The sequence below is a fragment of the Malus sylvestris genome, chromosome 14 (assembly GCF_916048215.2).
Source record: "Malus sylvestris chromosome 14, drMalSylv7.2, whole genome shotgun sequence".
NCBI classification, from domain to species: domain Eukaryota; kingdom Viridiplantae; phylum Streptophyta; class Magnoliopsida; order Rosales; family Rosaceae; genus Malus; species Malus sylvestris.
In genome coordinates this window covers 22,406,184-22,433,135 of record NC_062273.1, presented here as the reverse complement: position 1 = coordinate 22,433,135, position 26,952 = coordinate 22,406,184, and the positions used below count along the sequence as shown (strand labels likewise).

General features: G+C 39.2%; 1 protein-coding gene and 2 long non-coding RNA genes across 3 annotated transcripts; all 3 read right to left on the bottom strand.

Moving 5' to 3' along the window:
* Nucleotides 1-320: 320 nt before the first annotated feature.
* On the bottom strand, nucleotides 321-19,195 carry LOC126599295 (uncharacterized). The gene is made up of 3 exons (XR_007615061.1): nucleotides 19,130-19,195; nucleotides 1,323-2,121; nucleotides 321-625 (listed from the first exon to the last, which is right to left on the bottom strand). It is a non-coding gene; the product is annotated as an uncharacterized LOC126599295 (long non-coding RNA).
* On the bottom strand, nucleotides 4,127-6,337 carry LOC126599296 (uncharacterized). The gene is made up of 5 exons (XR_007615062.1): nucleotides 5,953-6,337; nucleotides 5,660-5,791; nucleotides 5,007-5,066; nucleotides 4,789-4,829; nucleotides 4,127-4,552 (listed from the first exon to the last, which is right to left on the bottom strand). It is a non-coding gene; the product is annotated as an uncharacterized LOC126599296 (long non-coding RNA).
* Nucleotides 10,021-12,307, bottom strand: LOC126599283 (bidirectional sugar transporter N3-like). Its single transcript, XM_050265640.1, has 6 exons — nucleotides 12,107-12,307; nucleotides 11,876-11,912; nucleotides 11,570-11,780; nucleotides 11,302-11,463; nucleotides 11,073-11,192; nucleotides 10,021-10,468 (listed from the first exon to the last, which is right to left on the bottom strand). The coding sequence occupies exons 1-6, from the start codon at nucleotides 12,156-12,158 to the stop codon at nucleotides 10,154-10,156; spliced, it is 897 nt and encodes a 298-aa protein (XP_050121597.1). The 5' UTR covers nucleotides 12,159-12,307; the 3' UTR covers nucleotides 10,021-10,153.
* Nucleotides 19,196-26,952: the final 7,757 nt, after the last annotated feature.

Sequence of the window (26,952 nt, the reverse complement as noted above, 5' to 3'; positions counted from 1 at the left end):
TCCAGCCTTGTCAGCACCTGTCACACGCACACTCAGCTTTGCGGAAATTATGGGCATTCTGTCGAACACTTCTGGGGAAGTAGAAAACACATGAATCTTACTGTTCAATCACCCACTTCCCACACACAACAATAGCTCATGGGTACCACAGATAACTTTGCCAAAGTTCTCTGCCAAAGTTGAGCACGTGAAGCTTGCAGCTCCCACTACATCGCTCTGACCAAGAAGGGTAAAAGAATAGCAAAGAAACAGCACTAACAAAGTTTAGACCCATAAATTTTGAAGGTCTAGCTACCATATTATTACCCACAAGGGTAAAGGAACAGTACCACTGCTGGATAATTGGAAAGTCCCTGTGTGTCAACCTCTGTACTTCGTGGCAAGGTAGACTAGCAAACATGCCCAACCTTTACTCACATTCGAGAAAACACTCCCAATAAGATTGCTTGCTCCAAAATCGAAGAGGCACCGTCCTCCGAATCTCGAGAGCCAGACTCCCAACATGACTACTTTATTAAAAATCGAAGAGAGGGTAAAGGAACAGTACCATTGCTGGATAATTGGAAAGTCCGTGTGTGTCAACCTCTGTGCTTCGTGGCAAGGTAGACTAGCAAACATGCCCAACCTTTACTCACATTCGAGAAAACACTCCTAACAAGATTGCTTGCTCCAAAATCGAAGAGGCACCGCCCTCCGAATCTCGAGAGCCAGACTCCCAACATGATTACTTTCTAAAAAATCGAAGAGACACTGCTCCCCGAATCTTCGAGAGCCAGACCCCCAACATGATTGCTTTCTCAAAAATCGATGAGGCATCGTTCTCCGAATCAATCGAAGAGGCGCTCGCTTTTTCAAAAGCTGGGCTGCTCAGAGACCACGAGGGCCGATCTCAGAAATCGAAGAGGCACCTACTTTTCTAGCCTTGTCAGCACCTGTCACACGCACACTCAGCTTTGCAGAAATTATGGGCATTCTGTCGAACACTTCTGGTGAAGTAGAAAGCACATGAATCTTACTGTTCAATTACCCACTTCCCACACGCAACAATAGCTCATGGGTACCACAGATAACTTTGCCAAAGTTCTCTGCCAAAGTTTAGCACGTGAAGCTTGCAGCTCCCACTACATCGCTCTGACCAAGAAAGGTAAAAGAATAGCAAAGAAACAGCACTAACAAAGTTTAGACACATAAATTTTGAAGGTCTAGCTACCATATTATTACCCACAAGGGTAAAGGAACAGTACCACTGCTGGATAATTGGAAAGTCCCTGTGTGTCAACCTCTGTGCTTCGTGGCAAGGTAGACTAGCAAACATGCCCAACCTTTACTCACATTCGAGAAAACACTCCCAACAAGATTGCTTGCTCCAAAATCGAAGAGGCACCGTCCTCCGAATCTCGAGAGCCAGACTCCCAACATGACTACTTTCTCAAAATCGAAGAGAGGGTAAAGGAACAGTACCATTGCTGGATAATTGGAAAGTCCCTGTGTGTCAACCTTTGTGCTTCGTGGCAAGGTAGACTAGCAAACATGCCCAACCTTTACTCACATTCGAGACAACACTCCCAACAAGATTGCTTGCTCCAAAATCGAAGAGGCACCGTCCTCCGAATCTCGAGAGCCAGACTCCCAACATGATTACTTCCTCAAAAATCGAAGAGACACTGCTCTCCGAATCTCGAGAGCCAGACCCCCAGCATGATTGCTTTCTCAAAAATCGAAGAGGCATCGTTCCCCGAATCTCGAGAGCCAGATACCACAGACCACTTTTTCAAAGTGCTCTGACAGAGTTTAAACATGTGAAACTGATAGCTCCCACTACCGTGCTATGACCAAGCAGGGTAAAGGAATAGCATTACTACTTGTTGTTAGGGAGACTCCTATATATGTCGACCTCCATCCCCAACGGACAGGCAGACCTGCAAAAATGCTCAACCCTTCATCATATCTGAGAGGGCACTCCCAACGAAGCCTTTCGAAATATTCAGCTTTCTTTCCCCCCGATAATACCTCTGCAAACAAGCTATACTAGAGCAAGAATATCTCATATCATCAGGGTTAAAAGCAAGAGTATCCCATATCATGCTTTTTCCCTGTCTTTTCCTTTGGCCTTGTTTTTACCTGCAAGACAAGGAGAAAGAGAGCAATCAGTCAGCACTTGGAATCAAGCTTCCAGCCAGGAACTGACTGCCTGGAACCCCTTACCTGATTACTTACCTGGCATTGCTCTCGAGTACTCATCTTCAACATCTTATGTTTCCAGGGAAGATTCCGCATCTGCTTGAGGAACAGATAGGGCAAGTGCGAAGGATACAAGGAAGCATGTGGAGACAAGCGTAACAGCACACGTGCCGATACTTCCATTACTCTGTCAAAAGCAAAAGTATCCCATATCAGCAGGGTCGAACGTACTCTAGATTTGATGGACTTGTTTTGACCCTCAAATTCTTCAGTCGGCCTTATACTCTGGAGGAAACCAGAAAACCCTCCAGCTCAGTTCAAGAATAAGCCTGTGGAAAGTTACTTCTTCAAAAGCAAAAGTATCTCATATCATCTCTTCCCATTTTTCTTCTCTTTATCCTTCATGCTGTTGCAAGATGGGGAGAAGGTGAACAATCAGTCGGAGCTCTGATTGCTTACCTTGTCTGTCACCTCTTTCAGCAGACCCCCTAGCTCGGCGACTTGGGGGACTCCTACTACATGGTTTGTATCGCGCTTGACCAAGCCTGAAACTACAAGTAAGCTTCAAGTGAAATTGATACATTACCTTGTGCATCTCCACCAGTTAAAGATACCACCCCTGGATGGAGGAAAAGTACTTCCAGAGAAGATGCCACATCTACCTATGAGACAGATAAGGCAAGTCAAGACGACACCACACTCCGATACTTAGAAGTTTCGTGATTACGAGATCATTCTCCCACAATATTTCCTAATGTCATTTGTACTAAATCATTCACTTGTACTCACTAAAGGAGAGCTTGAACCTATGTACTTGTGTAAACCCTTCACAATTAATGAGAACTCTTCTATTCCGTGGACGTAGCCAATCTGGGTGAACCACGTACATCTTGTGTTTGCTTTCCTATCTCTATCCATTTATATACTTATCCACACTAATGACTGGAGCAATCTAGCGAAGATCACAAAAAGCGACCGTTTTCGCTACCTAGGATCTATCTTGCAAGAGAACGGAGAATTAGATGGAGATCTCAACCATAGAATACGAGCTGGATGGATGAAGTGTAAGAGTGCACCCGGCGTGTTGTGTGACCGTCGTAGGCCACTGAAGCTCAAGGGAAAATTTTATAGGACGGCAATAAGGCCAGCGATGTTGTATGGCACAGAATGTTGAGCGGTGAAGCATCAACACGTACACAAAATGGGTGTAGCGGAGATGAGGATGCTTCGTGGGATGTGTGGGCACACGAGAAAGGATAAGATTGGGAATGAGGATATCTGAGGTAAAGTAGGAGTAGCCGAAATTGTAGGAAAGATGAGAGAAAATCGGCTCCGGTGATTTGGACATGTGCAAAGAAGGCCGACTGACGCTCCGGTTCGAAGATGTGACTACGGGACAGAGGTTCAGGGCCGAAGGGGTAGAGGAAGACCTAGGAAAACTTTGGAAGAGACTCTAAGAAAAGACTTAGAGTACTTGGATCTAACGGAGGACATGACACAAAACCGAGCGCAATGGCGTTCTAGGATTCATATAGCCGACCCCACTTAGTGGGAAAAGGCTTTGTTGTTGTTGTTGTTGTAATGCAAGGAACAATGTCATATATATTGTCATACTTGTCGTCAACGGAAGAATATAGTTGAATTGGATACACCAAAAGCTTGTTACCGAAAAAAAAGAAGAAAGAATACACCAAAAGCTGGGAATGTAGCATACAAGCATACGTGGCAACAAGCACTACCAGTTGTGCTCTTAATGACAGCAATAGAACCAATACAAGCAAGTGTACCCGCGCGTTGCTGCGGGGTTTAGAAAATTGTTGAAAATGTAGAAAGTGTAGAAAATATATGTGTTAAGGAGTAGTGTTTAATATGTACATATATTACATTCGTGTGTTCTGATGTTCTTTACAAATATATAAATGAGTATAAATATTCATGATATTGCATTTAAAATAATTAATTAATTACCAAAAACAATACTACACAATGAGTGAGGATTATATCCCTCTAAAATAACTGACTCACTAACTGCATCTTGACACTATACTGAGATGGTTTAATCTTGTAACACATGCTACCATCTTCATATGGCATTGATTGAACCTCACAAATATATAGACAAATCATGTGACACTTGGAATCACCTTAACTCTATATACTCTAACAAATTGAACCCGAAAACAGAAGGCCTTGAATTTCAGTGAAGTGTCAATAAGCTGTCCACAAAGTAGGGTGATCAAAGAACATATATAAAAGCATGCTAAAAATTGATATACCTCCAAATAGTTCTTCTCGTGGAAATAATTGATTTCAAGTGCCTGGTCAATGAGGCATGCTTTCTTCCCACACATTGCTTAACAATCCATGAACCCTGAGGAGAGAAGAATCAGTTAGAAGTTAAACCTTGAATTTCATATAAATCATCCCCCTTGATAAAACTCTGTAGCAAGGGTGTATCTTCGATTGGAGAATTCATCATATAGTATAGTGCCAAACCATAAGTAGTTGAACTTGGACCTAGTTCACATAGATAATTTGGTAATTAATGGCAAGCAACAGGGAAAAACTGCAAAGAATAATAGAAAAACCCATGAAAGACAGATTTACCTGAATGTTCACAATGAAGAAGAATTATCTCCTACCATGTGCTGCATATTTCAACAAAGGATTGCAAAAATTATGTAAAATGAAAATTACGGCCATTTTTGTGCCAATTCAATGTTTTTTGGTAGCCCCATATGTAAAGTGGTTAGGAAAAATCTTAGTAATAAAGAGAAAAAAACAAATCAAATCAAATCCTCAAATAATGACCTGAACGATTCTACCTGTAAGGCCTCCAATATCATCTTCACGTGACATGCACTCCTAGATGCCAACTTGCTCATCTTCACAATGCAAAAACTTAAATTATACACAAAATTAAGGTGCTTTCAGGGACATTCATAACCTCAAGCTATACTCGGTAACATAGAACCGGTAACATATGGGCATGTTATACTAAAAGCAATTAATTGAAACCATTGAACAAAAAAGAGCGAAAGCGGATAAAAACTTAGAATTTGAAAAAGTATTTGTTATGACATGAGCCATCAATTTTCGCAAACTTTTTATATGTTTATCACGTCATAGGCATACAACAGACTGAAAGAAGGAAATTTGCATGTTATCTGTAAAAAGTATTTATAGATTTAGTGTGTAACTCAACATATAAGTAGATACCGGGGTTCTATCCGTAGTTCTACGTCAGTTCCTGTTCCAATGAAGTAAGAGATCCCCTTCACAGTTTATAATCTTCACATTATATTTGTGGGTAACATATATTTTATCTCTTTATAGAGCACCAATAGTTCAACAAATTAGCAGATATATAATGTCTACTGCCTATTATGGTTAAGCTTTGTTCGAAATCATTGTAATATTACTTTGAACAAATATATTCCAATGATATAAATAGGGAATCTATAAACCATTATCGTACCTATTTGTAGAAAAATGCAGTAAACTTTACTTGAACTGAAATATTAGTACTAAACAGACACACTTCACTCGCACTGGTATATTAAGATTTTGTAAAAACGCTTATTTCTCATATCCCAGCCGCTTTCTCTCTCTGCACAAAGCATACACAACTTTGATTGAGACCTGCTAACGAAAATTTGTGCACAACCCAGAATTTTGAAGGAAAAAAATATGAAAAATTAAATAAAACCCATTTATATTAAATCAAATATTTGAAGCAGAATCTTTACATACAATAGATGAAGAAGGTACCTGAGGTGCTGAGGAATAGTTTGAGACCAACATCGACGCCGACCTTCGCCGGAATCATCGCATAAACGTAGGAAAACTCTGAGGAGTATTAAAAAATCCTCATCGAAACCGTAACAAATCGAGGCATGCAACGGCTGTTTCTTGTTCCTGAGATGAAAGGGAGACGATTGGTCAAACGTTGAGGTCCGATTTGCCGGCTTTCAAACGGAAATAGCCCGTCGTCGTCAGCTGAGTCACGGAGGGAAGAGATATGGAGACTTGTAATAACACAAACAAAGGGAGGAATGGAGGAGCCCTCCAGACTCGGTGGGGATCATTTTCGTTCAAATTGAAGTGAGCAGGAATGAACAAATGGAGGAGGAAACTGAGTTTCCTTGCTGTGCTGTCGAAGAGAGTGAACGACAGCTCAATAACTCAACACCGAATGGCAGACATGTAATAACACAAACTAAGCAAGGGCAAAATCGGAACTACACTGTTCTTATGAACAATGATTCAGTTGTTTTTGGGTTTTAGTATAGATTGAATTTGCATAACATGCAAAAAAATACCTAAAACCAAAGTCTAGTGCACTAGTACAAAAACATGTTTGCGCGACGGAAACTTGCGCGACATAGCAAATTTCGTCGCGCAAAGTATCTTTGCGCGACGGCACTTTGAGCGACGAAGGAATGCGTCGCGCAAAACAGCTTTGCGCGACGAAGGTGCACCTACGTCACGCAAAACATCTTTGCGCGACGTATTCCTTTGTCGCGCAAATATACTTTGCGCGACGTGGGTGGCGTCGCGCAAAGTCAACGACTTTTTTTTCTTAAATAACCACACATAGGGGCCTTTTTCTTCACACTCAACCTCTCTCCCTCACTCTCTTTCAGACTCTCTACCTCTCTCAACCATCACCATCTTCACCTTCAGGTATTGTATTTATTTGATTTATTAATTAGCTATTTATTAATTACATTTATGTTTGAATTTTTTTTATTTTTATGTATTTATGTTTTTCTTTAATTATCTTTGTCAATGCTAGCTTATTTTTAACAAGTTGAGTTTTGGTTTTGAACAATTGAATGAGTAGAATGAATGACTAGGAGTATGAAGGACTTTGATAGGTTTAGAGAAACAAAAGCTAAGAAGAGGAGAAAAAAAAAAACTTTGCGCGACGCAGGTGTACCTACGTCGCGCAAAACAGCTTTGCACGACGCAGATGTACCTAAAGTTTTTTTTTTTTTTTTTTTTCCTTTTGCTTTTTTTTGGGGGTTCTTGCATTGCCTTTTTCTATTGTGGTATCTACTTGTGTAAATGTTTTAAATTGACGATCAAATTAGTTCATTGTATTCATATAGGTTTAAAGAGTGTAGCTCTCAAAAATCATCAAAATCGGAGTTAAAACTACCGTTAAATCGTATTTTTTCCTTTATAACCGTCGAAAAGTTTTGTCCCGTTACTTTATCTTTGAATGTTATTTTTTTGTGATTTTTGGCGTACGCGATCTCAAAGCATATACAAACACGTTTGACGGTTGGATCGTTGAAACTAGTTTCGTACAATGTGTATCCCATTAAAACGATACATTCACTAACACTTTGAGTTTATTTATATTTTCATCAAGTATAACATAAAATTTTGTGATGTCCACTAGTGTAAATATTTTAAATTCAAGATCGAATTAGTTCATTGTATTCATATAGGGTCAAGGAGTGTAGCTGTAAAAAATCATCAAAATCGGAGTTAAAACTACCGTTAAATCGTGCTTTTTCTTTTATAACCGTCGAAAAGTTTTGTCCTGTTACTTGATCTCTGAATGTTTTTTTTTTGCGATTTTTGGTGTACGCGATCTCGAAGCATATACAAATAAGTTTGACGGTTGGATCGTTGAAACTAGTTTCGTACAATGCATCTCCCATCAAAACAATACATTCACTATCACTTAGAGTTTATTTATACTTTCATCAAGTATAACATAAGATTTTGTGGTATCCACTAGTGTAAATATTTTAAATTGAAGATCGAATTAGTTCATTGTATTAATATAGGGTCAAGGAGTGTAGCTTTAAAAAATCATCAAAATCGAAGTTAAAACTACCGTTAAAGCGTGCTTTTTCATTTATAACCGTCGAAAAGTTTTGTCCTGTTACTTGATCTCTGAATGTTTTTTTTTTGCGATTTTTGGTGTACGCGATCTCGAAGCATATACAAATAAGTTTGACGGTTGGATCGTTAAAACTAGTTTCGTACAATGCATCTCCCATCAAAACAATACATTCACTATCACTTAGAGTTTATTTATACTTTCATCAAGTATAACATAAGATTTTGTGGTATCCACTAGTGTAAATATTTTAAATTGAAGATCGAATTAGTTCATTGTATTAATATAGGGTCAAGGAGTGTAGCTTTAAAAAATCATCAAAATCGAAGTTAAAACTACCGTTAAATCGTGCTTTTTCATTTATAACCGTCGAAAAGTTTTGTCCTGTTACTTGATCTCTGAATGTTTTTTTTTGGATTTTTGGCGTATGTGATCTCGAAGTATACACAAACAAGTTTGACGGTTTGATCGTTGAAACTAATTTCGTACAATGCATTTCCCATCAAGTTCAATGGTATATATATTTAGTAAGTAGATTTTAATTTATTTATTTTGTACTCATAAGCAAAAGGGCAAGAGAAAAGCAAAAGGAAAAAAAATAAAAAATATAAAAAAACAACTTTGCGCGACGTAGGTTAAACTGTTCAATGTATTTTTCGAAAGAACGAGAAAGATTGCTAAGAAGATTCGATTTCTCCTGATCTTTAAATATACATGTTAAATTGTAACTTAGGTAATCATACATGTTAAACTATTACGGGCGTATTTTTGGTGGAAAAAGAGCATTGGTCTCTGGACCCTTGCATTTCAGCAGATGTTGATACATCCATCATTGTATCATTTGTGTCGAGACCTAGAATGTGGACTTACATGGCTTAGAGTGAGAGACTAGCGAATTTAGTCTATGGGGATTTACTTGGGTAAGCGATTGGCTTCGTTTGTCTGGTTAGGCTAACGTGGCATTGTTTTTGGCGATGTTATTTGTTGTTAACTTAGTAGATATGATTTGAGGAAAGTTATTAAAATAACATCTCACTGTCATATTGGTGATTGGATTAAATATATATCAGTATAGTTAGTTCATAAATTCATTATATAACACTATTTTACAAACACAACTTTTTTTGTTTTTTTGGAAAATATTTATTTGCATCCTTAATTAAATAAATTTATTTCCATGAAAATTGAGTGTTAAATTGGATTTTTGTTCTAGTATTTTTTTCTTATGTACGTACATAATTTTGAATGTATACATGGTTATATTATAGTCATATGTACACTGATATATTTATCACTATACCTATGCATATAAATTAATCTACCTGTAAAATTGTGTACATGTTCAAAATAATGTACTAGGACAAAAACCAAAATCCAATCCAAGGCTTGGTTTCAACAATGGGTAATGTTAGGGAGACTAAATTTATAAACAAAATCTTGTAAACCATATGATATAGAAGTTGATGATTTGATTATTACTTCAGCGTTAATTAACGTGTTTATTTTTATTGGTGACACATAATTTAGTTTGCATATTTAGTTTACCAAACATTACCCTTCAACAATGAATAAAGCAATCTTGTCCGATGATGAAAATCTAGGATTTCAATTAATGCGCGCATAAACCAAAATCCCTTCTTTCTCTTCAGCTTAAAGACCAATTTTTATTTCATAACGGCCAAGAAACATATGTAATTACTGTGAAGACAGTTATTCCCTCGAAAGAACAAGAGGAGGCTAGTCTATACATGAACCAGCCTCATATGCTTACACAAAAGGTCGTACCCAGTGCATAAGGCTTCCGCTTTACGCAGGGTCTGGGAGAGATGAATGTCGGCTAGCCTTACCCCCATTTATGGAGAGGCTGCTCCCAAGTCTCGAACCCGAGACCTACCGCTCATGGACGAAGGCACTTGCCATCGCACCAAGTGCGCGACCTCATATGCTTACACAAAGATAAAGGAAAATTAAACATCATGGAAAATTAAAGATGCGCCAAAAGGACATATGTTCACTATGATACATATGCATCATGACGTCTTAAACATTTATATAGAGCGATCGATCTCGATGGTTCAGGTACAAGCAGGCAAACGACAGATGATAAAATATTCAAACTTCACATGTAACCAGTTGGCCTGGCATGGATGGTTCGATGATCTTCTCGTTACGGCATGTTTGTGCATGCACATATTGGTCAGTGCCACGCTCAGAGTTTTGATGAGCATCAGTACTATTGGTATCCGAGGTTACAGGTGCTTGGACTTGTACCTCCACCTCAGGAGTAGTAGTTAAAATTTTGATTTGCTTCACAACATCAGCCTTGTGTTCTGGTAGCTTTTCCTCCACAATTGTTTTGGTGTTCCTGTACTTTGCATAGAGGGCCATCTGAACCACCCCAAAGGAAAAACCAAGTATGTTTGGGGTCTGCAAATGAAAAGATCATGTGATTAATTAATTAAAGTCAGCGGATATATTCTTATACAAACGATATTCTACGTTAAATTCATATGAGGAAATTTGAAAAACTTGCGTGCAGATGGGATGCAATATATCAAAATAAATGGCCATAAAGTAACCTTATTAAATTTTGTAGCTTCTTAAATAGTTCTTGTTGCTTTAATATATGCCACTAAATTAAACCTGGCGTAAGAGAGTGGTCCATTAAGGGACAGTGTTTGCATAACAAATGATTGATTTTTTTCCATTTCCTTATAATCAGCATATGCTTTTTAATTAAATTATTCTATTATCTAATACACTTTTAACCTTTATAAGGTAATCACGGCCTTTTTTTTGTTTGCCACGATATAAGCCAGTTAAAGCTTGATGTGATCAAGCTAGCGTTATACATGCATGGTGGCACACATTTACATATAATCACCAGATTTTTCTATTTTAAAAATCATCAAAAGCAAGTTACTCCACAATTAAGGACAGGTTAACCGACACACCTAGCTTACTAATTAAACAGGAATAGCCGTAAAAATAATAAATATTAGTTTTATTATACACAAATAAAATGACTTACTGCAACGTAGAGATCCTTGAGGAGTAAGCCATAACAGAGCCACATAACGGCACTTAGGGTGAGGAAGAAGGATAAATTAAACGGCATGAACTCCACGCTCTTGGTGCGGATAACCATTCTCTGTAACACACAAAATCAAATCATGCATATATTAATATCTTAATGCATATAGATTGAGATTATGTTAAACCTTTAAAGATTTGATAACAGTACTTGATTAATCAATTACCATGACGCTTAAAGGTGCTGCAAAGACACTGACAGAGAAAGTCACACAAACCCATCCAAGAACTTCGACGCGGGTCGGCCCTTGTGACAAGAAGTGAGACAGAAGAAGAATCAAGCAAAATCCCCCGAAGTTCACCAGTAAAAGCAGCCTCAGAGTAGACACCTGCACCCAAATTTAATTTATTAATTCTAATTAAGTCCTTTATACAAGTCATATTCTACATGGAATTCAGCTAAACTAATCGAACTGCGAAGGTGGCACTACTCACCCTCGCATGCTTAGTTGCATATGTAAGGTAAATTGCAATATAAATGGTCTCTATGACACAACCGAATGAGTTGATGGTGATGAGCAGGATCACATGAGACTTGAGGAATGCATAGTATATCCATATCATTGCACTGAATAGTGCAAACACATATGGAACTGATTGAAATCCCTCCGTCGATTTCTTTTTATACACCCTCCAAAATGTCGGCCTGCATCACCCAAAACATTAGTCGAAGTTAAATTACTACTTAAATCTCGTTAATTGCCTCATTATCCCTGAAATAAATAACAAAAAGAAACTTACAGCGGAGCTAGAAAAACGATGAATGAGACAATGTTGCCTGTTTAAATTGAACATCGTAAGAAGAAGAGAAGTTAATTTCTATTGAAGAAAAGTAGAATAAGGAAAACTAAAGAGAAACGATTTTGCACAATGCAGTTTATTTCCTCCCCTTATTCAATCTAAAGATCATAAATAAGTAGGGGTGTGCATGGGAAGAAAAGGGGTGTGCGGAATGCTAATATATTGTTATACCTAGAATGCCAAAGGCAAAAGCCAATGGATGGTGAGAAGTTGATGCAGTCATGGTAGCTAGAGTTCTCTCTTTGGAGATGTGTAGCAACTGAAACTGAAACTGAAGGAACAGGGTTTTACTATGAAGCTATATAGCTTAGCCCTGTATCCTCTTATATCTTTCTGATATTCCGTCTTTGCCACGAGATCCAGAATACAAAGGGTCCTTGGTATTTATAGAGAGAAGATGAGGCTATGTTGTTGCATGAAGGCTGAATTGTGATGATTACTTTATTAGCGTTTAGCAGTAGGTGGCTGTAGTACAGAAAAGCCAAGCACCCATGACATTAGAACAAGCATATTTGTGAATGCCAACTCACAAATGTGAGTCGGTATTTTTAATTATTGTGCAACACACTTACGTTACATATTTGGAAAGGTTAACTTCCTTGGCTCCTCTTTCACGTGACACCTCCTAAGCCACTTCCTTTTTCGGTTTATCACTTTCTATTGCTTTTAGCTGTTTCTCTAGGAGTACTCCGGCTCTTTGGCTAGCTTTGGCAGTACTTTCAAGCTCATTCAACCGCCAAAACCTCTCAATATTCCCAGAAACTTCTCAATAAATTTTCTTCTATCACGCTTGCTGATTACTTTATTGATCGCATCTCTCAATAGGAGCAATAGGGCTGTTATGATCATTATTGAACTTATTCAAGAGGTGAAATATAACCTAAGTACGTATAATCTTCTTTATCAGAGGTTGAATCGATCACTAGAAGAATTATGACAAAAAATAGGATATGTTGTTTGTAAATAAAACTTTCATGCATCAAAGAGAAGCAAATGAAAGACTTTTATGAAAACTATCGTAGAGTTGAGAATGAAATTTTATTATGTACATGTCATATCATGAAACTCCGCCGTGTAAGTTTATCTTACATTGCCGGTCCCAAGCCCGGATAAAGGAGGAGGGGGAGGGCGTCAGGTAGTCGACAGTCGGCACTCCATGATCACGTCGAATCCTTATGAAAATGAATCCAGAACGAAATCGCGCTAAAGCTAGGGCGTCACCCGTAAGTGGCGCGCTGTGTGGCCCGAGCACAGTGATAAGTGAGCAAGGGTCGCTGCATCTCCATCGGCACCCGGATGCAATGTTAAATGAGCAAGGGGGTTATAGAAACTTCTTTTCGAACGACTCCACTCAAAGTTGTTTGGGAGCATATGCTCCTATCAACTTTACACGGGACACACAAAAGAAGTACTTTGATCCTATTAGACGGGGAAGGGTGAAGAAGCTAGGACAGAAGGGTAGAGTTCAAGAGAGCAAAATGCGTTTAGGAACGTGGAATATAGGAACCTTGACGGGAAAATCTATGGAAGTAGTAGAAGTTATGGTGAGGAGAAGGATAAATATTATGTGCCTACAAGAAACTAAGTGGGTTGGTCGTAAGGCAAAGGATCTAGAAAACTCAGGGTTTAAACTATGGTATTCGGGCATAAATAGAACGAGAAACGGTGTTGGCATCATCGTGGACAAGACCTTGACACAAGATGTTGTAGATGTCAAGAGGGTAGGAGATAGAATCATGGCAATCAAGATTGTAATAGGACAAGAACTTATCAATGTGATTAGTGCGTACGCACCTCAAGTAGGGTTGGATATGAGTTTGAAGGAGAAATCTTGGGAAGACCTTGGAGACTTGGTGCAAGGAATTGCTCAGATGGAGAAGTTATTTATAGGAGGAGATTTAAATGGACACGTGGGCAGGGAGACAGGTAACTATGGAGGTTTTCATGGTGGCCATGGTTTTGGGGAGAGAAACGAGGATGGGGAAGCTATCTTGGATTTTGCAATGGCATATGATCTCTTCTTAGCCAACACATTCTTTAAGAAGAGAGAAGAACATGTGATCACCTACAAGAGTGGGTCGTCAAAAACACAAATAGATTTTCTTCTAATGAGGAAAGGGGATCGTATAACTTGTAAGGATTGCAAAGTTATACCAGGAGAGAGCGTGGCTAATCAACATCGCTTGTTGGTGATGGATGTACATTTCAAAAGAGTGAGAAAAAAGAACAAGACTTGGAAGTGCCCAAGGACTAGATGGTGGAATCTAAAAGAAGAAAAACAAGCCATTTTCAAAGAGAAAGTAATCACCCAGTGTGTGTGGGATAGAGAGGGGGAAGCTAACCAAATGTGGGATTCCATGGCTAGTTGTATCCGAAAAGTAGCAAAAGAGGTATTAGGAGAGTCCAAGGGCTTTGCCCCACACCAAAAGGAATCTTGGTGGTGGAATGAGGAGGTACAAACAAAGGTGAAGGCTAAGAAGGAATGTTGTAAAGCCTTATACAAGGATAGGACCGATGAAAATGGTGAAAGGTATAGAAAAGCGAAGCAAGAGGCGAAGAAAGATGTGAGAGAAGCTAAGTTAGCGGCTTATGACGATATGTATAAGCGACTAGATACCAAAGAAGGAGAGTTGGATATCTATAAACTAGCTAGAGCAAGGGAAAAGAAGACAAGGGACCTAAACCAAGTGAGGTGCATCAAGGATAAGGATGGAAAGGTTCTTGCTACAGAGAACGCGGTTAAAGACAGATGGAAAGGTTATTTTCATAATCTTTTCAATGAAGGACATGAAAGGAGTGCTTCTTTAGGGGAGTTGAGTAACTCAGAAGAGTGTAGAAACTACTCTTTTTATCGTAAAATCCGGAAGGAAGAAGTGGTTGTAGCTTTGAAGAAGATGAAGCATAGAAAAGCAGTAGGCCCAGACGATATACCAATCGAAGTGTGGAAAGTTTTGGGAGAGACAGGTATAACATGGCTCACTAACCTTTTCAATAGGATTTTGAAAACGAAGAAGATGCCAAATGAGTGGCGAATGAGCACTTTGGTGCCTATCTACAAGAATAAGGGCGATGTACAAAATTGCATGAACTATAGGGGTATTAAGCTAATGAGTCATACAATGAAGCTTTGGGAGAGAGTCATTGAGCATAGATTGAGGCAAGAGACACGGGTTTCGGACAACCAATTCGGGTTCATGCCAGGGCGCTCAACCATGGAGGCAATCTATCTCTTACGAAGATTGATGGAAAGATATAGAGATGGGAAAAAGGATTTACACATGGTCTTTATAGATTTGGAAAAAGCGTATGATAGGGTCCCAAGAGACATTCTTTGGAGGATTTTAGAGAAGAAAGGAGTACGAGTAGCATATATCCAAGCTATACAGGATATGTATGAAGGAGCAAAGACTGCCGTAAGAACTCATGAAGGACAAACCGAAAGCTTTCCCATAACTATAGGATTACATCAAGGCTCATCCTTAAGTCCTTACCTTTTTGCGTTGGTAATGGATGAGTTAACAGGACATATTCAAGATGATATTCCTTGGTGTATGCTTTTCGCAGACGATATAATGTTGATAGATGAAACTCAGGAAGGGGTAAATGCAAAGCTTAACCTTTGGAGAGAAGTGTTGAAATCTAAAGGTCTTCGCCTAAGCCGATCAAAGACAGAATATATGGAGTGCAAGTTCAGTGCAAATGGAGGCCAAAACGAGTTAGGGGTGAGGATCGGAGATCAAAAAATACCAAAGAGCGACCGTTTTCATTACCTAGGATCTATCTTGCAAAAGAACGGAGAATTAGATGGAGATCTCAACCATAGAATACAAGCTGGATGGATGAAGTGGAAGAGTGCATCCGGCGTGTTGTGTGACCGCCGTATGCCACTGAAGCTCAAAGGAAAATTTTATAGAACGGCAATAAGGCCGGCGATGCTGTATGGCACAGAATGTTGGGCGGTGAAGCATCAACACGTACACAAAATGGGTGTAGCGGAGATGAGGATGCTTCGTTGGATGTGTGGGCACACGAGAAAGGATAAGATTAGGAATGAGGATATCCGGGGTAAAGTAGGAGTAGCCGAAATTGAAGGAAAGATGAGAGAAAATCGGTTACGGTGGTTTGGACATGTGCAAAGAAGGCCTACTGACGCTCCGATTAAAAGATGCGACTATAGGACAGAGGTTCAGGGCCGAAGGGGTAGAGGAAGACCTAGGAAAACTTTGGAAGAGACCCTAAGAAAAGACTTAGAGTACTTGGATCTAACGGAGGACATGACACAGGACAGAACACAATGGCGTTCTAAGATTCATATAGCCGATCCCACTCAGTGACTTGGATTTTCCAAGTCTCCAACCGAGAAGTTTTCCTCACTCGGGAAATTAAGGGAACACTACCTCAACCTACATGCTCCACTCACAAAGCTTCAACATACAAGCTTCAACAAAAGAAAATTCAAAGAACTTAGCGAAGAAGGCTTTGGTGTATTTAACACAATACGTTGAAATGAAGGAAAGCTTATTTATTGATAGCCCTGATAAGTTACAAATATGTACATATACTTGAGTCAAAATAAACAAACAAGAGGGAGCCTTCACAAAGGTTGCTTAGGAGAAGTCTCAGCAGTCGGTAGAGCCCCAGAAAGAGAAGGCACCGGAGGGGGATCATTCGGAGCCTCAATACTGGACAAAACCCTAGAAGGAAGAGGCATCAGAGGTTGATCATTTGGAGCTTCATTACGCGGTACAGCCCCAGAAGACGAAGGCAATAAATGCCTTTGGAACAAACCCACAAATCTCTGATGATCAAGTAAAACCTGACCATCAGATTCCTTCATCTGGTCAAACTTCCTCTTCATGTTTGTAGCATAGTCATGTGCGAGCCGGTGCAACTGTTTATTCTCATGCTTGAGCCCTCTAATTTCCTGTTTGAGACTCATCACTTCAGCCGCCAATGATTCAACTTGGCGGGTTCGAGCAAATAGGCGTTGGGCCATATTAGACACAGAACCTGCACACTGAACACTGAGAGCCAGAGAATCCTTAACAGCCAACTCATCAGACCGTTTGAAAAGTAGTCTGTTATCTTTGGGAGTGAGAAGGTTCCTGGCTACTACCGCAGCAGTCATATCATTCTTCATCACGGAATCCCCAACGGTAAGAGGACCAGTAGGGGAGACGAAGGATGGGCGCCATATGTTGTCTGGAGAAGGCGGGGCTGCCTCTTCAACAAGGTTCAAGTCAAAACGACGGTCGGAGGGGCCATACATTTTCAAAGGTGTTGAAGAAAGAAGAGGTCGGACAAATCAAGATCCTAGAAGTGCAAGAATGGAGCTTCTACTGGTGGATATTCAAGTGTGCTTTGGAACTTAATTTCAGCCCCTATAAAAATCTGCACTCGACGAAGCTTCAGAAATCGAAGAGGCGCCTGCTCAGAAATCGAAGAGGCGTTTGCTTTCTCAAAAGCTGGGCTGCTCAGAAACCACGAGGGTCGATCTCAGAAATCGAAGAGGCGTTTGCTTTCTCAAAAGCTGGGATGCTCAAAGACCACGAAGGCCGATCTCAGAAATCGAAGAGGTTTGCTTTCTCAAAAGCTGGGCTGCTAAGAGACCACGAGGGCCGATCTCAGAAATCGAAGAGACACCTACTTTTCCAGCCTTGTCAGCACCTGTCACACGCACACTCAGCTTTGCGAAAATTATGGGCATTCTGTCGAAGATTTCTGGCGAAGTAGAAAGCACATGAATCGTACTGTTCAATCACCCACTTCCCACACGCAACAGTAACTCATGGGTACCACAGATAACTTTGCCAAAGTTCTCTGACAAAGTTGAGACACGTGAAGCTTGCAGCTCCTGCTACATCGGTCTAACCAAGAATTGTAAAAGAATTGCAAAGAAACAACACTAACAAAGTTTAGACACATAAATTTTGAAGGTCTAGCTACCATATTATTACCCACAAGGGTAAAGGAACAGTACCACTGCTGGATAATTGGAAAGTCCCGGTGTGTCAACCTCTGTGCTTCGTGGCAAGGTAGACTAGCAAACATGCCCAACCTTTACTCACATTCAAGAAAACACTCCCAACAGGATTGCTTGCTCCAAAATCGAAGAGGCACCGCCCTCCGAATCTCGAGAGCCAGACTCCCAACATGATCACTTTCTCAAAAATCGAAGAGAGGGTAAAGGAACAGTACCACTGCTGGATAATTGAAAAGTCCTTGTGTGTCAACCTTTGTGCTTCGTGGCAAGGTAGACTAGCAAACATGCCTAACCTTTACTCATATTCGAGAAAACACTCCCAACAAGATTGCTTGCTCCAAAATCGAAGAGGCACCGCCCTCCGAATCTCAAGAGCCAGACTCCCAACATGATTACTTTCTCAAAAATCGAAGAGAGGGTAAAGGAACAGTACCACTACTGGATAATTGGAAAGTCCCTGTGTGTCAAGCTCTGTGCTTCGTGGCAAGGTAGACTAGCAAACATGCCCAACCTTTACTCACATTCGAGAAAACACTCCCAACAAGATTGCTTGCTCCAAAATCGAAGAGGCACCACCCTCCGAATCTCTAGAGCCAGACTCCCAACATGATTACTTTCTCAAAAATCGAAGAGACACCGCTCTCCGAATCTCGAGAGCCAGACCCCCAACAGGATTGCTTTCTCAAAAATCGAAAAGGCATCGTTCTCCGAATCTCGAGAGCCAGATCCCCGACAGGATTGCTTGTTCGAAAATCGAAGAGGCACCACTTTCCCAACTTCAAGAGCTGGATCTCCTTGGATAAAGCTTGTCTGTAATCTTCACACGCAACATCAGCTTTTCAGATACCACAGACCACTTTTTCAAAGTGCTCTGACAGAGTTAAAACATGTGAAGCTGGCAGCTCTCACTACCGTGCTATGACCAAGCAGGGTAAAGGAATAGCATTATTACTTGATGTTAGGGAGACTCTTATATATGTCGACCTCCGTCCCTAACGGACAGGCAGACCTGCAAAAATGCTCAACCCTTTCTCTTATCTGAGAGGGCACTCCCAACGAAGCCTTTCGAAATATTCAGCTTTCCTTCCCCCCGATAATACCTCTGTAAACAAGCTATACTAGAGCAAGAATATCTCATATCATCAGGGTTAAAAGCAAGAGTATCCCATATCATGCTTTTTCCCTGTCTTTTCCTTTGGCCTTGTTCTTACCTGCAAGACAAGGAGAAAGAGAGCAATCAGTCAGCACTTGGAATCAAGCTTCCAGCCATGAACTGACTGCCTGGAACCCCTTACCTGATTACTTACCTGGCATTGCTCTCGAGTACTCATCTTCAACATCTTATGCTTCCAGGGAAGATACCGCATCTGCTTGAGGAACAGATAGGGCAAGTGAGAAGGATACAAGGAAGCATGTGGAGACAAGCGTAACAGCACACATGCCGATACATCCACTACTCTGTCAAAAGCAAAAGTATCCCATATCAGCAGGGTCGAACGTACTCTAGATTTGATGGACTTGTTTTGACCCTCAAATTTTTCAGTCGGCCTTATACTCTGGAGGAAACCAGAAAACCCTCCAGCCCGGTTCAAGAATAAGCCTGTGGAAAGTTACTTCTTCAAAAGAAAAAGTATCCCATATCATCTCTTCTCATTTTTCTTCTCTTTATCCTTCATGCTGCCTGCAAGATAGGGAGAATGTGAACAATCAGCCGGAGCTCTGATTGCTTACCTTGTCTGTCACCTCTTTCAGCAGATCCCCTAGCCCGGCGACTTGGGGGACTCCTACTACATGGTTTGTATCGCGCTTGACCAAGCCTGAAACTACAAGTAAGCTTCAAGTGAAATTGATACATTACCTTGTGCATCTCCACCAGTTACAGATACCACCCCTGGATGGAGGAAGAGTACTTCCAGAGAAGATGCCACATCTACCTATGAGACAGATAAGGCAAGTTAAGACGATACCACACTCTGGTACTTAGAAGTTACGTGGTTACGAGATCATTCTCCCACAATATTTCCTAATGTCATTTGTACTAAATCATTCACTTGTACTCACTAAATGAGAGCTTGAACCTATGTACTTATGTAAACCCTTCACAATTAATGAGAACTCCTCTATTCCGTGGACGTAGCCAATCTGGGTGAACCACGTACATCTTGCGTTTGCTTTCCTATCTCTATCCATTTATATACTTATCCACACTAATGACCGGAGCAATCTAGCGAAGATCATAAAAAGCGACCGTTTTCGCTACCTATGATCTATCTTGCAAGAGAACGGAGAATTAGATGGAGATCTCAACCATAGAATATAAGCTGGATGGATGAAGTGTAAGAGTGCATCCGGCGTGTTGTGTGACCGTCGTAAGCCACTGAAGCTTAAGGGAAAATTTTATAGGACGGCAATAAGGCCAGCGATGTTGTATGGCACAGAATGTTGGGCGGTGAAGCATCAACACGTACACAAAATGGGTGTAGCGGATATGAGGATGCTTCGTGGGATGTATGGGCACACGATAAAGGATAAGATTGGGAATGAGGATATCCGAGGTAAAGTAGGAGTAGCCAAAATTGAAGGAAATATGAGAGAAAATCGGTTCCGGTGGTTTGGACATGTGCAAAGAAGGCCTATTGACGCTCCGGTTCGAAAATGTGACTACGGGACAGAGGTTCAGGGCCGAAGGGGTAGAGGAAGACCTAGGAAAACTTTGGAAAATACCCTAAGAAAAGACTTGAGTACTTGGATCTAACGGAGGACATGACACAAAACCGAGCGCAATGGCGTTCTAGGATTCATATAGCCGACCCCACTTAGTGGGAAAAGGCTTTGTTGTTGTTGTTGTTGTTGTACATGTCATATCATGAATTAGTACTGCATACAATCTCAAAAAACAATCAATTATTTCCATATAACAGTTGGAATATTGTTTTCTATATAAGCACCTACTATTGCTCGTCTAAAAAAAAATGAGAAAGGCTTTGAACTTGCTTTTCTCAAGCAATTTTCATTTTACAGCGCTTTTTTTTTTTTTTTTTTTTTAAGTTGAGTGATAGCGTTAGTAAGTTAAATGTTAGATTAGTCACTGACGGAGTTCGAACCTACGCCGTCATGCAAGGGCACAACACATTTTCACCATTGTGGTAAAGGGTCACTTGCTTTACAGTTAGATGAGAGGTCGATGTAATCAGTAATTAAATATGATACATGTAACATTACTCATAATAATTTTGCACGTTTTTATATTAGCCTCACAATGGGTTAGCAATATTGTTTTTCAAATTCGCCTTTGGCGAGAATCAAATCTAAAACCTCTCACTTACAAGTAAAAAAAAAAAACACTAGACTATAGTACTAAGTAGTTATTCACTTACTCATACGGCTCCTTTCGATGTGCTTTTAAGATGATTGAAAATGCTTTTAGACAAAATGCTTTTAGGTTCCAAAAACACTTAAAGTGCTTTCTGCAAGAAGCACTAATTATGTGCTTCTTCTAAGAAACACTTTAAGTGTTTTTTAAGGATTTACTTGCATTTTTAGTAAAGATTGATTTTAAAAATATTTTCACTAAAAACACTTTTGATCATTTTAAAAGTATATCCAAACAAGAAATTCACTACCGCATAAATATGTCAAGCCTAAGGAGTAGTTCAAGTCATGACATCTGTGAAGCAAACCTTCTTTTTATTTTTTGGTGGGCGATTATAGCATAGAAAAAAAAATGGTATTGCGCTCTATTCTCATATAGCTTTTGACCGTCACGCGTGAACAGGGGATTCAAAGTGGCCATGTTTGGATTGCTACAAATGGCAGCATTTGATCTCATGACAAGTATATGTATCCACCTGTTTACGTAAGTATATGAGTGCATTTTTACTCATTACTATCAAGTGACAGTAATGTTTATTACCCTATTTATTATTATTAGATGAGTAAATTTTGAGATTTGTGTTTACCTATTACACATATCTCGAAATTTAAACTTATTTAACGGTTATAAATAGAGTGGTGAGCATTGTCATCATCATTTGAGAGAGATGAACAAAAATATTTCCTAATTATATTGCTAAAACACCACAATCGCCCTTTGAGTTCCTCCATGGTTAAATGTTGTTGTATAAATATGGGTTTGTGAATGGTTCCTCCATGAGGTTAGATGTTTGTGTGATTGCATTTTTTGTGGTTTTGAAATGTAAAGATGGACTGGGAAGTGGTAAGTGTGGGGTTTGATTTCTGAAGTATATCGATGATCATGGTATGGTTAATTAAGATTAGCGAGCTTGGTGTACCTCCTATTGTAGACATCGAAATTTCGGTAAATAAATGTTGACCGATAAATCAAAGTGTCAACGCTCATGTATTACATAAATTTTACACGTAGCATGTGACTCAACGAAAATTGAAATGAGTTGGAAAAGTCATCAAATAGGACACGTGTCAACACCTGGCAGAAACGACTTATTTCATCTGGGATATTATATTCAAAATTAGGCCTTGGAAAATTCTATAAATACAAGCCCATTTCATTCATTAGAAAAACGAAAATCATTAGGCAAAAACTCTTGAAGCTCTGAAGCTCTGAAACTCCGAAGCTCTCAAGCATCCAGGTTCCCGAAGAATTAAGAAAGCGTTCTTCGTTCATCGTTCTTCCAAGATCAAGCCCGACGGCCCTTGGATCAACAATCATCCACCTTCAAGCCCAAGCCTCAACGGCCCCTTGAAGAAAGCGTTCATCGTTCATCAACTGTTCATCCTCAAGGATCAAGCCCCAACGACCCCTTTGGATCGACAACATCAACAAATCCGCTCATCCGCTGTTCATCAAGCCCAGGCCCCGACGGCCCTTGAAGAAAGCGTTCATCGTTCATCACTGTTCTTCGAGATCAAGCCCAAAAGCCCTCGAAGATCCGTTCAAGCCCAAAAGCTCTCGAAGATCCGTTCGTCACTGTTCTTCGAGTTCAAGCCCAAAAGCCCTCGGAAATCCGTTCATCATTGTTCTTCAAGATCAAGCCCAAAAGCCCTTGAAGATCCGTCAATCACCATTCTTCAAGATCAAGCTCAAAAGCCCTTGAAGATCCGTTCATCCTCGTTCATCCAAGATCAAGCCTCGACGGCCCTTGGATCAATCGGACATCCCACAAATCAACACCTTACAGAGATCAAATCAGAGGATCAAAATAGAGAGAGATTGTAACCCAAAAATCATCAAATACAAATATTTGTTTGTGCACGTTGTTCTTGTCTCTTTCGTTTCAGGAATTTTCTGTGTTCACACCTATATCTGTGATTAGTAAAATAATTATTGCCCCATCGTGTTATTAGTTTTAGGAAAGTATTGGTGAAGATATATTTCTTATGACAAGCTCATCAGGTGAGTAACGTTGGTGAGCTAGGATGTGATGTGATCATCATTTTATATTATTTTAGGAATTTTTAGATATAGACCCTAGCAAATTTTATTTCTTTGATAAAAATCCACCTAATTCTAAACATCAAAATAAAATTCAAATTTGAAAAAGACTGCCAAATAGAAAAGTAATTCACCTATTATTACAAAATATTTACAACTTGTACCACAATATTCAAATAAAATCAATAAATATTATTACTTACCTTAATTGTAATGAACAAATAATTATTGCACATACCATTACCCCTAACATATATAATTATATATATACATAAATACTTCAAAAGTATATCATACTACTAAAAGTTCAATATACATATAATTTACCTATATGTATATAGTACTACTATACGTTCAAATATATATATATGTGCAGTACTAACATTTATGTTAAAAAATTATTATATTGTAATTAGTTTACCTATTTGTAAATTTATGATTAGCAAATAATATATTTTGTAGGTAAGTTAATACTATTTTGTAGGTAAATTAGTATTAAATAAAATAATATTGCTTTATTATGTAGGTAAATTATTTTGCATGTGTTTTGCATATATTGGGTTTGTTTATTATGTAGGTAAATTATTTTTCATGTATTTTACATAGATAGGGTAAATTATTTTGAGCAATCTAACATTTTAAAATTTCAATAGTAGGTGCCCTATTTGAATCAAATAACATTTTTTTTAGGTAAATTATTTTGCATGAAGTTTTACATATATTAGTCATTTTTTTTATATATGTGTGTGAAATAATTTACCTACATTAATATGTAAAATATAATTTTAGTGACTTAATTAAGCATGTCAATATATTAGACATTTTTATTGTTATTATATATTAGGGAATGAATTTATAACAAATGTTTTTTTAGTAAAATTATTAATTCTCCCTTATAATTCGCATGGCATTAATTGTGTACATCAAACATTCAAATAGGGGTGTTTTAGGTATTTAGAAAATTTTAAATGTGTTAAGTCAAACATAATTAATAATTTGCTGATGTGGAATCTAGTAAATGAGTTTTATTTGAGTAAAAAACTTATGTCGAGTTTTATGTGAAGAAAATTAAGTTTTAAAGGATAAAGTTATATTTTCAGATTATTTTATATGGGAACTTTAACGAAAAGCACCCGGTACTGTTCACTTTAACGAAAAACCACATTTTTACACTAAAAAGTCAATCCTGGTACTATTCACTTTATCCTTTATTTTGTCCTTATCATTAAAACTCAAAGTTTTCAAGTCCTTTTCATTAGTTTTCCTTATTTTATAACTATAGCAATCCTTTGATTAATTCCGAGGTAGTAGGATTGCGCTAATTGACCTGCACTTTTCCAACCAAATTTTAGTCCTTTAGAGATCCTAACGTTATACAGACACGAGGACGTACGAACAGGAGAGAGACGTGGAAAGATTCCAAGAACAGCAGTTTGTTTACCTTAATTGTTTGCACTGGACAGCCTAGGCCATTTTCAACCGAATGATCCAGATGATAAGAGGGCTGAAAATGGTTTGAAAACTGTTTCCAACCGAGGGTTAGGTCAAACGGTTTGTGGGCCTCATGGGACAAAAAAGGCCAAAAGGCTAACCAGCTGGTTCAACCCAGCCAGCAGCCCTAAGCTGGGCCACATATTTGAATGCAATGGCTAGCTGACATTAGCGTGACACCAGCTAGATGTTATATTTGTTTTTTTTTTAGAGTTTTTTCTTTATTTATTTTACAAAATTAAAAAAAATTAATTCTATTTTTTTCCCTATAACTTCCTAAGCCATTAAACAACATTAAATTTAATTTGTAGTTTTTAAATTTAAATAATAAATTATGTTTGACCTTTTGGCCCTCGGTTGGAGTTGATTTTTTGTCATAGGGCTATGTCTTTTTGCCTTCGGTTGGAGATAGTAAAGCGATATGGCCATGCACTATTTATTAAAATATTAATTTCTTTGAGGTCAGATGGCTAAAACGAATCATCTGTCCCTCCTTTAGTTGGAGATGACCTTAATTACCTAGTACATGAGCCTAAAGTTTTTGAGAGAAAAACGATAATTTTATTGAAGACACTTATTGTTCAGTGTTCAGTGGCAAGGTTATAGAAGGTACACTAAGCTAGCTACACGGTTACACCATTAGCATTCCTAAAAACATGTTACGAGCGTAGTTTTAATTGTATGTACATCATAACTAGCAAAGCATGCACTATGAATCAAACTATACATTCACGAGAAATTATTAGGTGTTACCGTATTACCACAGCACTCATGCCACCGCTGTTGGAAACCTGTCATCTATTCTTTATTTTTGAAGCTGAATTTAGAACCTATTGTAATCATTTTTAGAATATAAAATTAAAGATAAAAACGCCAGAAAAAGGAGAAAAAAAACAAAAAAAAAACGACCGCCACCCCAATAGCCCAACTCACTATAGCAGAACCCAACCCGCAGTGCCTCTTTCCGCCACCCTGCCCTCTCCCTCTCATCTCCTCATCCTTTCCTCTCTCATTTATCTTCTTTTTTCTTTTCATGTAAATTTTAAATTCAATCTGGAAAACAATTTGATGTCCTTAACTTGAAACTTTGGAAGATTGAAGAGTAGGCAGATCGATCATTCGCAAAATAAAACCTTATAAAGATTCAATTGCACATATGACCGAGAAACCATTATCAAACAGATATACGAGAAGAAGAAGAAAAAGAAAAAAAAAGGGAAGGACGAAAGCAAGAGATGGTTGTCGGGTTGGAGGCTGGGGTCGACTATGGTGAGAGATTGCCGAACTTCCCCATACGGTGGGTGGTGGTTTTTTTTCTCCATTTTCTCCTTTTTACTTTGTTTAAGTGATAAAATTGATTCAAGTCCAACTGTATAAACAATGGACAGATGACCAATTTTTAATGAAAATACCACAACTGATGGAATAATACCGTACTACTGTTGACCCTAGAAACTACAAAGCCTACGTGGCGCGTAGGCCGAGTAATTAATGAGCTAACAACGTCCTTCGGTGAATGCGGGGCGTGCCAACTCGTCGGCCGAGCTCGGCCGAGGAGTAAATTTGTTGATGTTGCGTTGGGTCGCGCTACTGACTTCTGCGTCTTGCGATTGCGGCCGAGAAAGGAACACGTCTCGGCCTCTTGGGCTCTCGAACCTGAAGACAAGGTTACTATTTTTACGAAGTTCAATATCAAATTCGGCTGTCAATGTGCCGAATGTAATAACTGTAACACCTCACTTCGCCGAGAAGGCTGATGAGATGACCTCGACCAATAAGGGTTCAGAAACCCTTCTCGACCGAGACTTGGATAGGAATCAACCGTTCTCGCCGCAGTGCTGTTGATGCCAACGGAAGATACTGCAAGACCGATCGATTCTACGGTGACAGAGCTATCTATGCCGACTTAAGATATCACCGGTTGCTTCCACAGTGCTGTTGATGCCAACGGAAGATGTGTCAGCGAAAAAGGAAAAAGAAAAATCACAAGTTGTGAGAGTTTGCGCAGGGCAATTTTGTATTGATTTGCAGGGGGTCCTTAATGCACAGCTTCCCCTATTTATAGCACTGGTCCTTGAGCCCGAGTTACAATCCTATTCGGACTAGGTTTCCCTCTCCGGATCAACATCA